At 33.6% G+C, this 14,122-nt stretch overlaps 1 protein-coding gene across 3 annotated transcripts in view; it reads right to left on the bottom strand.

Moving 5' to 3' along the window:
- The window catches only part of LOC126890552 (dynamin), an 84,961-nt gene that overhangs the window by 31,586 nt on the left and 39,253 nt on the right, over positions 1–14,122 (bottom strand). For all 3 annotated transcript variants that reach the window (XM_050659572.1, XM_050659574.1, XM_050659575.1), the window contains exons 12-13: positions 2,795–3,022; positions 481–709 (exon numbers count right to left, since the gene is read on the bottom strand). In XM_050659572.1, the coding sequence (XP_050515529.1) occupies positions 481–709; positions 2,795–3,022 (457 nt within the window). The remainder of the gene's footprint in view (positions 1–480; positions 710–2,794; positions 3,023–14,122) is intronic.

The raw sequence follows: 14,122 nt of genomic DNA, 5'->3' as shown, positions 1-14,122 counted from the left end.
GTAGAATATGGAACGACCACATAAGCCGAATGACAACAAATAGAGCAGTAAGGACGGCGAGAGACGGTTCCCCAATAGGAAGACGATCAGTGGGAAGACCACAAAAACGATGGAATGACAACTTACTGGAGGCACATTGAAAAACAGACAGTCATATCTACACAAAAAGAAGAACAAATTTGTAGTGGAGATTATTCATTGAAAACCCCTCTATAAAATTGCTATGATGTCATTTTCTTGTAAAATGAAAAAAAAAGTTTGCTACAAATAATGTCTCATAAAATTTTTTTGTAAGATTGCTATAGTATACGAGATACAGCGCGAAAACCACTTGCATCCTTTTTTTAAAGACGGCGACGCACAAACTTGAACTTAAGCTTATACTAAAACCCCTATACATAAAAAAAAAATAAAATTGCTTCCTTTAAAAAATGCAACCTAAATGTAACTTTTCAATGGACTAAAAATAAATTTGCTTACCGCTGGATCCTACTGCACTCATCTGCGGTGTGGTCTTCCGAGGTCCTCCGGGACTAGGTGGGGACAGTCTGGGATTCTCCAGCCCACTGGCCAGCCAGTCATTTTTGACAGGTGGAGGAACCGGTGTAGAAACGGTAGCCATCGAAACATCGCCGATGATATTCAACGCCTCTTTGCAGGCGTGGTACATCCGTAACATCTCTTCACGTTTCTGAGCCTCTTCGGGAGCCTATTTTGATAAGGAAAAAAAGCTTATTATACATCAAAATAATATGAGTTGACTTTAAAGATGTAATAAAAACAAACGCGAGAAAATAATCTTTATATTTCCTTGTTACAGATCAGAATTGTCGAAAAAAAAAATAACGTTTCGAATTTCGAAACATGATAAAAAAGTGCTGGAACAGTTTAGAATTCTGAATATTAAAAACATATGAATAGAAAATGCTTGCGGCTAATTATTTTCTTTTCCTTTATGTTTTAAAAAATAAATGATCACTTGTAGCAAAGTCTGGACTGTACAGTGGATGTTCCAATTCAGGAAAACTTAACTGACGAATAAAGTTATAGGTACTCTATTTCCATCACCTGAGACACTTTTTTGAGTCTAAATACAATTTGTAAATGTATAAGCCTTTCACCAAGATGTAGTATCTATCGAACTATCGAACCATCAGCATGATAAGCCATGTTTTAAAAAGAATTCTTCGCATTTTGCACACAAGGATGTAACAAAAAATAGAAGAATAACTTAGTGACACACAGTTTGGGTTCCGCAATAACCTTGGAAACAGAGAAGTACTATTTAGTATTCAGGGTTTGGAACAGAGATGCAGAGATGTGGGCCAGCCAGTTTAAATATTATGTTTTAGTGACTTGGAAAGGGCCTTTGATCGAGTAAAACATATTGAAATGATAGGCATTCTTCAGCAAGTAGCTATTGATGATAAAAACCTATGTATCGTTAAAAAGCAAACTGTTACGGACTGAAAAAATTACGGAAGTGGTCAGATCAGTTAAAAATCGCAAACTGGAATACTTTGTCTGACCTATTATATTATATATTTCTTCTTCTACGGCACTACAGCCCAAATTGAGCCTTGGCCTCCTTTATTTTTTGCCTCCACCCTAGCTTGTCTGTAGCCGCTGTTGTCCATACACGGACTCCTAAAAGGGCTTGTGCGTCGCTGTTTACTGTGTCTTTCCAGCGCTTTCTTGGCTTTCCAACCGGTCTATTTCCTTGCATTCTAGCATTCACTGCTCGTTTTGGTAGCATCCTCTCCCATTCTTATCACAATGTCCGGCCCACTGCAATCTTTGTATTCTAATGAAGTCTGACAGGGGCGTTTCCTTATAAAGTTGATAAAGCTCCTTGTTGTATCGACTTCTGAAGATTCCGTTTTCCCTCACAGGTCCTAGTATTCTCCTAAGTACTTTCCTTTCGAATGTGTCGAGTTTCTTTTTGGATGTTTCTTTCAGGACCCAAGTTTCACTGCCATAGCATGCTATTGGTCGAATTAAGGTTTTATAGATTCTCATCTTTGTATTTCGGTGGACATTTTTCGGCGTCACCCAGAAAAATATGACATACTTCACCTTGTCATGCAAGGTAAAATAATGGGAAAAAGAAGTGTGGGCCGCCGTACAACTTCTTGGCTTAAAAACCTACGCCAATGGTTTGGGAAAACTAGCACTGAACTATTTCGTGCGGCTGTAAATAAGACAATGATTGTTAATATGCTGCACAACATGAGAGCCAACGATCGACAAGCGGTCTCGGCACCTTAAGAAGAAGAAGAAGGACATTTTTAGACCGAAATATATGGGAGAGGACAAAATAAGCTCTGTTTGCCTGCATTATTCTCTTTCGTATTTCTCCATCTTCTGATCCGTCGGCATATAGTTCTACTCCCAGGTATGTAATATATTTCCTTGTTACAGGAATAATATTAAGTAGATATCAAGAGAAAATGTTTTCGGCTAATTAATTTGTTTTTCCTTATGTTTTAAAAAATAAATGATCACTTGTAGCAAAGTCTGGACTATACAATGGATGATCCACTTCTGGAAGACTGCACTGACGAATAAAGTTATACTCCATTTTCATCACCTGAGACATTTTCCCTTATCAGTCGTGTTATTTCGTTGTCTATTAAATACTTTTTTGGATCTAAACACAATTTGTAAATGTACAAGCCTGTCAGATCTAAAATAAATTACTTATATCTCATAGATATCATAATAGAGCAGAAAAAGTATGGATCAAATAGTAAAGATATTATCTAACTGAGACCAAACTAAACCAACTACTTACCTCTTCCATCATTTGTGACTGATCCCCGCTGGCGTAGATATGGGCCAACAGTTCTCCGTTGATGAAGTCTTTGGTATGGTTGATGATCATGTACATGATGGTTTTGGGCACCAAGTCTCTGGTGGTTTTCGTGACGATGCGCATGTAGCTGTCGACCAAGTTCCTGATGGTTTCCACTTGTCGTTCCAGTTGAGGATCCATAGAGCTGGTTACGCTTTCGCCGGAAGACTAGAGAGAAATTCGTTCGGAAGGTAATTGATGTGTTAAAAGTAATAGAAAAGTTCAAAATATGCTAGAAACAATTTAAGTATTGACTAAATTTTTGTTGCCGAATACATCTGTAACGAATATGTATTAGACAATTTGAAGAAAAGCGTATTCGAGCCATAATGTCGATTATTGGAGTAATAAAAACCGGAATTATTATACGAGAATTTGATTCAGAAATAAATTAACAATTAGAACATTTTTTTTTTAATAACCAGAACTCCTGTATACAGCGTATATCATTAAGAATGTTCAATCTCTGATTTTTGATTCTAGACCTCAAAATATTAAGATTTAACCCAAATCACTTAAATAAAATATGGCTCCTTACTGAGTTACAGGGTGTTTTATTTAAAAATTTAAAAACTATTTTTACCCAGTACTTTAAAACTATTTGACGTATCCTTATCATACTTGGCAAAAAGTGTGGCTATTATACACCCTATTAAATTGTGATAAATAAACGTTTCTAGCTACTACCAGAGGCGTACGACAGGGGATAGTGAATGGTTGACCCTTCCCAAATTCTACGCCACTGAAGGAATTACTATTTTAGCGCAATTTTTCGATTCTGCAATACTTTCTATGTAGATAGCATACTCTTCATTGGTAACGCTAAATCAAAATAACTGCCGTTTCATATTATTTAACTTCAAATATCTCGAAAACTAATGACTTTATCGTTACCAATCAAGAGTATACTATTTTCATAGAAAGTATTGTAGAATCGAAAAATTGCGCTAAAATAGTAATTCCCCCAGTGGCGTAGAATTTGGGAAGAGTCAACCATTCACTATCCCCTGTCGTACGCCTCTCGTAGCTAGAAACGTTTATTTATCACAATTTAATAGGCTGTATGTAGCCACACTTTCTGCCAAGTATGATAAGGATACGTCAAAAAGGTTTAAAATACATACTAGGTAAAAGAAGTTTTTAATTTTTAAATAAAAAACCCTGTAACTCAATAAGGAGCCATATTTTATTTAAGTGATTTGGGTTAAACCTTAATATTTTGGGATCTATAATCTACAACTCACAGATTGGACATTCTTAATGATACACCCTGTATAAATGGTTCTATGATGTATATGACATTTTTAAGACAAATTGACCTTGTACACCTTTTAGGATACCGTCTGTCAATGAATTTCAAGTATGACGTCAGACGAGATTAGTTATACTACTACTATACGTATAGTAAAATAAACACAATCATTACTCAGGGTCAAGGTATAATGTGTCAAATGGAAGCCCTCAATTAGAGGCAGAGGCGTAACAGAGGCCCCCGCAGCATGAAGCTTGCGGAGGGGCCCCAATATGTCAGGGGCCCCATCTTGTCTAATATAGGTAAAAATGTCTTATTGTTATATTATTTTACGCATACATACGCAACGTTTTTTAAGCAACGCAGTATTGAAAATGTAGTTGTCCATCAGATATTAATAAAATTGTAGATATATTCGCTGCACGAAGACAGTTGTTCATCTCATAGATTAATACTTTGTAATAAAGTAATCATTTATTAATTTTTTTCTTTTTTATTCTATACCAATAAAAATGAAAAATGTAAGTTGTCATAAACAGTGCATGAATACACTAATAGCCTAGTAAATGACCGTTTTGGAGTGTAATTATTATCAACGTCACGACGCGCGACGCGACGTATTTGCTTGACAGTTTGGATTTAGATTCTACTTATCCTCCACTTCCAAGTTGGACTTGTGCCGTTGGTTACTTTTACTTGGGAAGTGAAAGTCGGGGTTGAAAAACATACGTTTAAAATAAGTCCGGAAATGGATAAATTGACTAATTATAAGCAACTTTTGTTCTATAGAGTTTCTTTATCTAAGTCAATACTTTTCAAGTTATTTGAGACAATGTTTATTTTTCAACAATAAAACCACGTTTTCAGGCGTTTTTTACAGATAACTCAAAAAAAGTATTTTATCGAATTAAATATTATCCAAAAATGATCGAAAAAATAATTTTTAGCAAAAATGTAGCTTATAAAAAAAACATAAAAATGGTGTATTCATAAAGTCTATAGACACAGTAAAAGCAAAGTTGTGGCTCATGAAAAATTGTTCTTATTTGTCCGATTCCAAATCAAATATTTCAACGTGAAATAACCAAAAAATAAAGCACTTTGTTTAAAACCATGTTTAAAAAAAGTACCCCCTTTTTTGCTAAAAAAACGTGAAAATCTCCCCCCATTTAGCACCTCAAATAAAATTAATTGTTAGCGCTTTACCATTTAGGATATGTATTGTTTGTTTATCTGTAAGTTTGACCGGTTCAAAGATCGTATTTTTGAAAAAATTTAGTTTTATAGTACAAAAAGTTATTTTATTTTGGCAAAATGCCCTCTTTTCAAAAGTTGTTATTTCACGTTGAAATATTCGATGTGTAATTTGACACATAAGAACAATTTTTCATGGGCCACAGCTTTGCTTTTACTGGGTCGATAGTTTTTTTTTCATTTTTTTTTATAAGCTACATTTTTGTAAACAATATTTTTTTGATCAAATACTTACTTTTTGAGTTATTTACGAAAAACCGCCTGAAAACGTGTTTTTTTTTTGTTGGACACTAAACACTTTCAATCGCAAATAACTCGAAAAGTATGGACTTAACCACTTTGGTGGTGACACTGAAAATTACACGGTATCGCCGTATTTCACGTTCATTTACTGGGCTATAACACATATAAGTGTTTGTTACACATGTCTCATTTAGTAATTTTCCATTTACAATTCTGCGGGGAGGCCCCGACGGATTTTGTTACGCCACTGATTAGAGGGTTAATAAAAAACACACAATTCTGAAAATAGATACTGGTAAGTGTTAAATATAGAGGTGGGAACGACCTATAGACGAAACAATCGAGATAAATAAGATGTGAATGGACACATCAGTGACCTTCAATTAATTTTCAAAATTAACTGTACATGACATACAGACACTGATATAATTTATCGGCTACAGTATTAAATATAGAGATGTCACTTAAAGTCGAAACAATTGATTTAAATGACATAGTGGATATGCGCCAATTACCTTGAATTCATTTTTAATAAAAACTGCCTTTTTTTACTAAAATATAAAATATATGCTATAAATGGAAAAATATACGTACAAGAGATAGCCTTGTACAACGCTTGTACATATAAAGAGACGTCAAGACTGGTTTGATGAATAATTTAGGAATACATACTTTGGCAAGAAGAAACAAGGCAAAAGTATAAAGAGACGGAAAACACCCAACATACGATCAAAAACCATGTGGCTAAAAGCAGAAGGTCAAATATATCAAAATGAAAGAAGCAGAGGCTGTCTATAGTGTTGAAGAAGTGACAGAATTTGAATAATTAGGAGTAACTAAAACGTACACGGCAAAAGAAGGAAAACAGATAGGTAGGCAAAAGTTCAATGAAGGGGATAAAAGATGATGTATGCCAGTGGATTATGAACCAGCAGGACGAAAAGAAAGAGATCTGGGAAAAATGCCCAAAGAAATTTTCGGAGGAATATAGACGGCAGAGAATACTTGTAGAAGACGAACAAATAAAGAAATAATGAGGATGCTCGGAAAACCAATAATTACGGAAAAAATTTTAGCTCAAGGAGCTAGATGTTTTGGTCACATTATATGAATGCCAGAAAACCGAAATGTTAAAACAATACTGAAGAAGGGAAATATGGAGAAAAAAATTAGAGAACGTCCAAAGATGAAATGGTTGGAAGCGGTAAAACGATACGTATCAGAAATAGCCATCGGGGATTGAAGAGAAAAAGCAAGGAAAAATGGAGGAAAATACAAAGTTTTTGGAAGCCTGTAGCGCTGTTGTATATACAGTGAGCACGTAAAGGTTGGAATAAATTCATTTTCTCAAGAACGGACGATTTTGGAAAAAAATCCCGAAACAGGTCAATTTTTATTTTTAAATTACGACTTTTTGGCATATATATCATACTAGTGACGTCACCCATCTGGGCGTGATGACGTAATCGATGATTTTTTTAAATGAGAATAGGGGTCGTCTGATAGCTCATTTGAAAGGTAATTCAATTCTTTATTCAGTAATATAAACATTAACATAATTATTTATACAGGGTGCCCAAAACATTTTTTTTTAATTAAATTTATTGAAACAAAAAGAAGAATGTGTGTAATTTATTTAATTCAAAATACATTTTACTGCTATCAGAAAACAGGAAAAAATGTTTATTTGGCAAATAAATATTGTTTTTTGCTTAAATTAAATATTAAAGCAGCCACCCACTAGCCTCGTGACAATTTGAACAATTAATTTAAGCGAAAAGCAATGATTATTTTGCAAATACACATTTTTTTTGTTTTCTGAGAGCAGTAAAATGTATTTTGAATTAAATAAATTACATACATTCTTCTTTTTATGCCAATAAATTGAATCCAAAACAATTTTTTTTTGACACCCTGTATAAATAATTATGTTAATGTTTATATTACTGAATAGAGAATTGAATTACCTTTCAAATGAGCTATCACACGACCCCCATTCTCATTTAAAAAAATCATCGATGACGTCATCACGCCCAGATGGGTGAAGTCACTAGTATAATATATATGCCAAAAAGTCGTAATTTAAAAATAAAAATTGACCTCTTTCGGGATGTTTTTCCAAAATCGTCCGTTCTCGAGAAAATGAATTTATTCCAACCTTTACGTGCTCACTGTATAAATCAATTTTAACTTGTGTTATACACAGTGTTTCTCCAAGTACGTTGTTGGAAGCTCCAATTAGCAAATATTACGACGCTTCTACTGCTCTAACTACAGTGTTAGCATATTTCAAGGTGTCTTGTAAATCTCGCAGCCAAAAATAATTATATTATACGGTATGGCGCAAGGTTCTTTTCGTAGATAATAACATGGACGTAACAAAACATACAGATTTCGAATTTTCTAACAAAAATTCCACTCATTTTAGAGATCTACAGTGGCACGAGGAAATTTTAATGATCTTAAGGTATGTATAGATATCCGCGCCGTGTGTGCGCCGCGTGTTCGTGGCGCGTTAAATGCTCGTTAAAATTTTTCATTTTGACGAACCTTCTGCGATCCAAAGGAAACTTTTAGTCATGGCTCAGTCGCGCGATAAAATCTACGCCATTTCTGTGATGAGTGGTGCTTTCTTGGTAATGGCAAGTTTGTACAAAAAGAAAAGGAAGCAACGACGTTGATGGCACACTAAACTGTTTAAAACACGTAATGGTTCCGAGCTTATGACGGACTCCAGTCGCAAAAAATAATGTGCACCGGAAGTCGGTTCTGATGGCGTATTCTTATTCAGCAACTCCAGAAACGCTCCTAGTAATCTGTTTGCATCAATTTAGTACCGAAACTCTTTGAAACTCCAGATCACGTGCCTTAGCGGTGAACCTAGACACTAGGTGCTCCAATGATCGGTTCTGATAGCGTATTCATTCATCTTTACCGACCCCAAAAACCCCCCGAGTAACAAAATTTGGCATTTAATACACTTATTTCGACATGTGTATTGTGTATGCCCTGTTGGAAGCATTTTATGCACTTTAAAATGCAACGATGCATTTCCACCCATTTTTCTATAGTAGACTTTTTTCCTGACATCATTATGAACACAATGCAAAAAGTTTCAAATCTCTAGGTGCTGTATTTACGATTTATTTTGTGCTAAATGTCCTGGTCTAGATGAAGCATTTTATTATTTAGTTTTTATTTTTATAATAAGGTTGTCGTATCTATAGTAATAGGCTATTGATTATGTATTTTAGAGAGGAACTACAACGTTAACGGGATTTTATTATTTCATATAGTCAATGGACCTCTAAATATGAAAAAACCGCGGAGTGCTACCATTTACAGGGGTGCGTTTTTAAGAAAGGGGTGAATTAGTCCCTAGGCACAGGGCGAATTATGGTGAGTTCTATGCACGTTTGGTACAAACACGTCTACAGGAAAAATTTTCCAGGTTAAATTTACTATCGAAATATCACATTTTAAAGTCAAAAATATTTTTTTTACAAAATTATATTAAAAAGAAAAGCAAGAAAAAAACACGAAAGGTAGCATTTTTGTTTAGACATTGCTTCACAGAAAAAAAACTTCCATCCTTCCTCTTTAAAATGACGTTTGGTGTAAGTCTGTATGATTTACAGTTTCCAAAATATGATTTTTCAAATTTCGCCACTCACAACAATTTTGTGCCATTTTCCTTGTTACTTCGCAAACATTGTTCTGTAACTTTTTTTTACACAGCTTTAGGTATATGCAATGTTACATTAAGTAGGAAGAAAAGTCAATTACCTTTAAAACGGTCTATCATAGAAGGCTCTATGACTATTTTTAAGTAAGATATGGATTTTCAAAAATTTTATACCTTTAATGATTTTTGATATATTTTACGATTATTTTTAAATTTCTCATTATAAATTTTTTATTGTGTATTTAGGTATATACGTTGTGCAATAAAAGGAAAGCTTATTATCTTTACTTTAAAATGGTGTATTGCAATCACCTCTAGGTCTATTTTTAAACAAGATATGCTTTTTCAAAATTTCACATATAACATGCAATAGGTCCCACTAAGTTGGAACCATATAGAAAACTTTTTATTATTAACTTAATGAAAAAAATTATTCTTTATAAAATGCTCTGCATAGTCTAAAACCTAAGATGTAATCATCAGATATCAAATTTTATCAATAGTGTACGAGGTATGTTAAAAAATATGAATTTCGCTCAAGAGTAAAGTACCTTTATATTTCACAATATCGAAAAGTGTTATTAAGAAAAGTTATTGGGAATTAAAAATTATGTTACAATATGCAATTATATTCTTCTAATAAAAAAAATAAATTTTTTTCTCAAATTACGGATATCCTTGGACATCCTACGGATATCTTGTTTAAAAATAGTCCTAGAGGTGATTTCAATGCACCATTTTAAAGTAAAGAAAATAAGCTTTTTTTATTCCAGAATGTATATACCTAAATGTACAAGCAACAAAGTCATAATGAGAAATTTAAAAAATATTCATAAAAAATATCAAAAATCATTAAAAGTATAAAATCTTGAAAAAGCATAACTTGTTTAAAAATAGTCGTACGGCCTTACCCAGTAGACGATTTTATAGGTAATTGACTTCTCTTTCTACTAAATGTACCATTGCATAAACCTAGAAAGGCGTAGAAAAAAGTTACAGAACAATGTTTGCGAAATAATGCGGAAGATGACTCAAAAATTCTGTGAGCGGCATACTTTGAAAAATCCTAATTCGGAAAATATAAATCTTAGGGACTTCTACCAAACGTCATTTTAAAGACGAAGGATGGAAGTTATTTTTCGCTAAAGCAATGCCTATACCTATATCGCTGTGGAAAAAAATTATGGGGCAAAAAACAAAATTGCGTTCTTTCGTGTTTTTTCTTGCTTTTCTTTTGAATGTATTTTTGTAAAAAAAAAATACTTTTGACTTTAAAATATGATATTTCGATAGTAAATTTATCCCGGAACAATTTTCCTGTAGAAGTGTTTGTACCAAAAGTGAATGGAACTCACCTTAATTCACCCTGTGCCTAGGGACTAATTCACCCCTTTCTCAAAAACGCACCCATTTAAATGGTAGCACTCCGCGGTTTTTTAAAATATAAAGGTCCATTGACCATATGAGACAATAAAATCCCGTTAACGTTGTAGTTCCTTTTAGCTCTCTTATTTTGAACATAATCAATAGCCTATAATACATACTAGTAATGTAAAAAAGTACCTACCCGTTACAAAGTAACGGATATTTGTTTAATAATCAATGTAACGATTTATCGTTGTTAGAAATTCTCGTTTATGGGTGAACGTAAACAAAAAGAGGCCTGGCAAGGGTGTCGGTTTACCGTTTCTTTGAGATTACACTATTTATTATATCTACTTTATTTCTACAACTACATGTACTTTAAAATGTATAATATATGTCTGAATTATTGTCAATATGAATGTGTCAAATAAAATTAAATTAGTTGATTTTTTTACCAAGCAACAAAAACAAAATTTGTTTAATTTATTAATGTTTTGTATTTTGAGAACGATTCCCGCGGTAGCCACAATAAAGGTTTTCCACGGTAAGCATGAATAAGTTTAATAATATTTCCTTCCGTCCAGCACATTATAAGAAATATTCAACTCAGCCGCGCCAAAACCACCAAACCACTCGCAAACCCGTCCAAATACGTATTGCGAACCATCAAAGCGTTTGTTGAAAAACCGACAGAAGTTAGATCGTGGCGCGCCTTGTGAGCGCCGTTTGTGCGCCACTTGAAAACACATACTAATCTTACGAACATGCTGCGCATGAGCGGCACGCACACCGAGCGGAGCGCATATGTATGCATACCTTTACGGATTTTTAGATATAAGCTTAAGCTAAATTTATTTATACAATACTCCACGATTAGAATCTTGCGCCGGATACCTTGTATAAAATGTGAAGAATAAGAAAAACGTGCGTATGTGTAAAATGTACTACACTACTTGGAAAACTGTGAGATAAATTGGTGTTGGTGATACTTATCACTTTGTTACGAACCTGATCACCACCCTGCAGCACCAGAAGCGAAAAACACAAACACACAGTGATTAGGGGCAAATAGGGTTGTCAAAAAAAAAAGGTAAAAAATCTGGTAGTATCGTGTACGTCTGATCCTAGCGGTAGAAAGTTTCGATATGTAAGCAGTGATTTCATTACTGAGACGTTGTTGATATAAAAAATAAGAACGAACGAGGGATGCTGCAACAATAATTGAAGAGTGGAAGTTTCCAAGGTGCTAAGTACCAAAACTTTTTATTTTAAGTTATTGCCATAGAAAGGTTGTATCTGCCATGCTCTACGTCCTAACAAAGGCGTATATTACAGTCCCTATACAAAGTTTAGTATTAGGAATGGCACCTAGCGCCTTTGGTATGGTACATAAAACCTTTCTATGGCAATAACTCGAAATCAAAAGTTTCGGCACTTAGCACCTTTGAAACTTCCTCTCTTCAATTGATCTTGCACTTTCTTATTCAGTTTTACGTGATAAATCAGTTGCCTAGTGTGTCAGTTTTTATTACTATCTTTTATTATATACTATCAACAGTTTACTTTTATTATATGGGTATCGAAGTTTTTACTGCGTCATGGTTTTTTTATTGCTCTTGCTCTATTGCTCTGCCGGAGCAATAGTGGAGTTGGTATTGGGTTATGGCTCGGAAGTATGGACTCTCAACGCAGATCTGAAAAGAAGGCTACTATCCCTAGAAATGGACTATATAAGAAGAGCAAGAATTTCAAGTTGGGAAAGGAAAACTAAACAAGAATGAAGGCTGAGGAGACGGTAGTAAATAGAATAGAAAAAAAAATCATTGAAATGGTTTGGACACCTATTAAGAATGCCTGAAGAACGTTGGCTTAAACAAATATTTCACTGGCTTAAACAAATATTTCAGTGGAGACCACCAGGAAGAAGAAAGCGAGGTAGACCGCAAAGGTCGTGGAATGAGAGCGTCAGGAGATCGATGTATGACCGCAATTTTCAAGAAGACGATACCTTGGACAGAGAGGTTTGGCAAAGGATGACGGGAATACGGCAAGCTGCTGTTAACAATAATTGAAAAAGTATTGTAACATAATTGTACCCATAAATAGATGTGTGGATAGATAGATGATTTTTTTATTAACATTTTAGCAAAAAATGCAACTTTCTTCGTGGATTTCAATATTATGAAAAAACTACGCATTGTAGATGAAAACGTTCAACATACGACTATTCTGAAAATACTTGCTCTTTAAAATGAGATTTTCTAAATTAAAAATTGTTTATAAACCAAAAAATTATTGCAAATTAAACTCGAGATTTTGAAAGACATTTCTTTCAATTGTTTATAATTATTATTAAAATAAACCATAAAGATATTTAATAGTTATTTATGATATAAGTGTTAAAAGTACACATTTAGGCACGCATGTGAAAGTTGAAAGAATGAGCGAAGTGAGTTCTGCAATTCACATGAGTGCCTTAAAAATGTACTTTTTAACACGCATATCATACAATATTTTTTCTACAAACAGGACAATATCTACAAAAACTTTTACTTGAACTTGACTGACATTCCATTTTTATATTTTTTTGACATTACATCAAAATTGCCTATTCGCGGTGTGTAAGTACTTGAAGGGGATACGAGAAAAGATCGTGCGCGAATAGCGGAGAAATATTGCAACTTTCTTAAATAATTCATATTGTCAATTGAAATTGTCAAATTGACGTATATTTCATATCTACTGTCACTGAAGAAGGAAAATTATATATTGCTCCACAATATTGATACAATATGCAATTATTATATAAAGGTAAATTTAATTAATTGTATTTTGCTTGCAGTACTGCATTTTAATAACTAATTTTATTTACTACATACAATTGTTTACGTTTAAATAACATAACTTGAATCTTATTTTTTCTTCTTATTATTTTTTTGGACTGTGGCCTTGACAATTATCCAGCAACCAGGACCATGATTGACCAATATAATTAAAAGTGCGAATAAAGTTGCAGAGCGTAGAAACCAGGTGTCGCTTTTCCGAACTTGCACGGTACCAATACGGTCAATACGAACTGCAGTGCCTTAAAATTTTTAAAGCACTAGTGCCTTAAAGTCGCATTTTTAACGCTCGTATGGACTGCTAAAAATTGCATTTTTAACACGGTTGTAGAAAAAATACATTTCGTGAGTTTTTATGTACTTACTATATGGGCCCGATTGGTCTAGTAGTTTTTAAACAATTCTATTTGTTTATCCCATTTCAGAAAAATAGGTTAATTTAAAAAAACTGTACAGATGGCTCCTCGTAAGGCCTAAAATTTTCACGTTCTTTGAAAAGTATCTTTATTTTTAAATGTTTACTTAGAAATAATTTTGCAGATGAAGTAGGTTCATTTTTCGCCCTATAAACAATTAACTTATCTGTGCCGTTTTGACCTTTTCAAAAAAACAACATCAAATGTTTG

Source organism: Diabrotica virgifera, chromosome 8 (assembly GCF_917563875.1).
Source record: "Diabrotica virgifera virgifera chromosome 8, PGI_DIABVI_V3a".
NCBI lineage: Eukaryota > Metazoa > Arthropoda > Insecta > Coleoptera > Chrysomelidae > Diabrotica > Diabrotica virgifera.
This window is presented reverse-complemented; position numbering and strand designations above follow the sequence as displayed.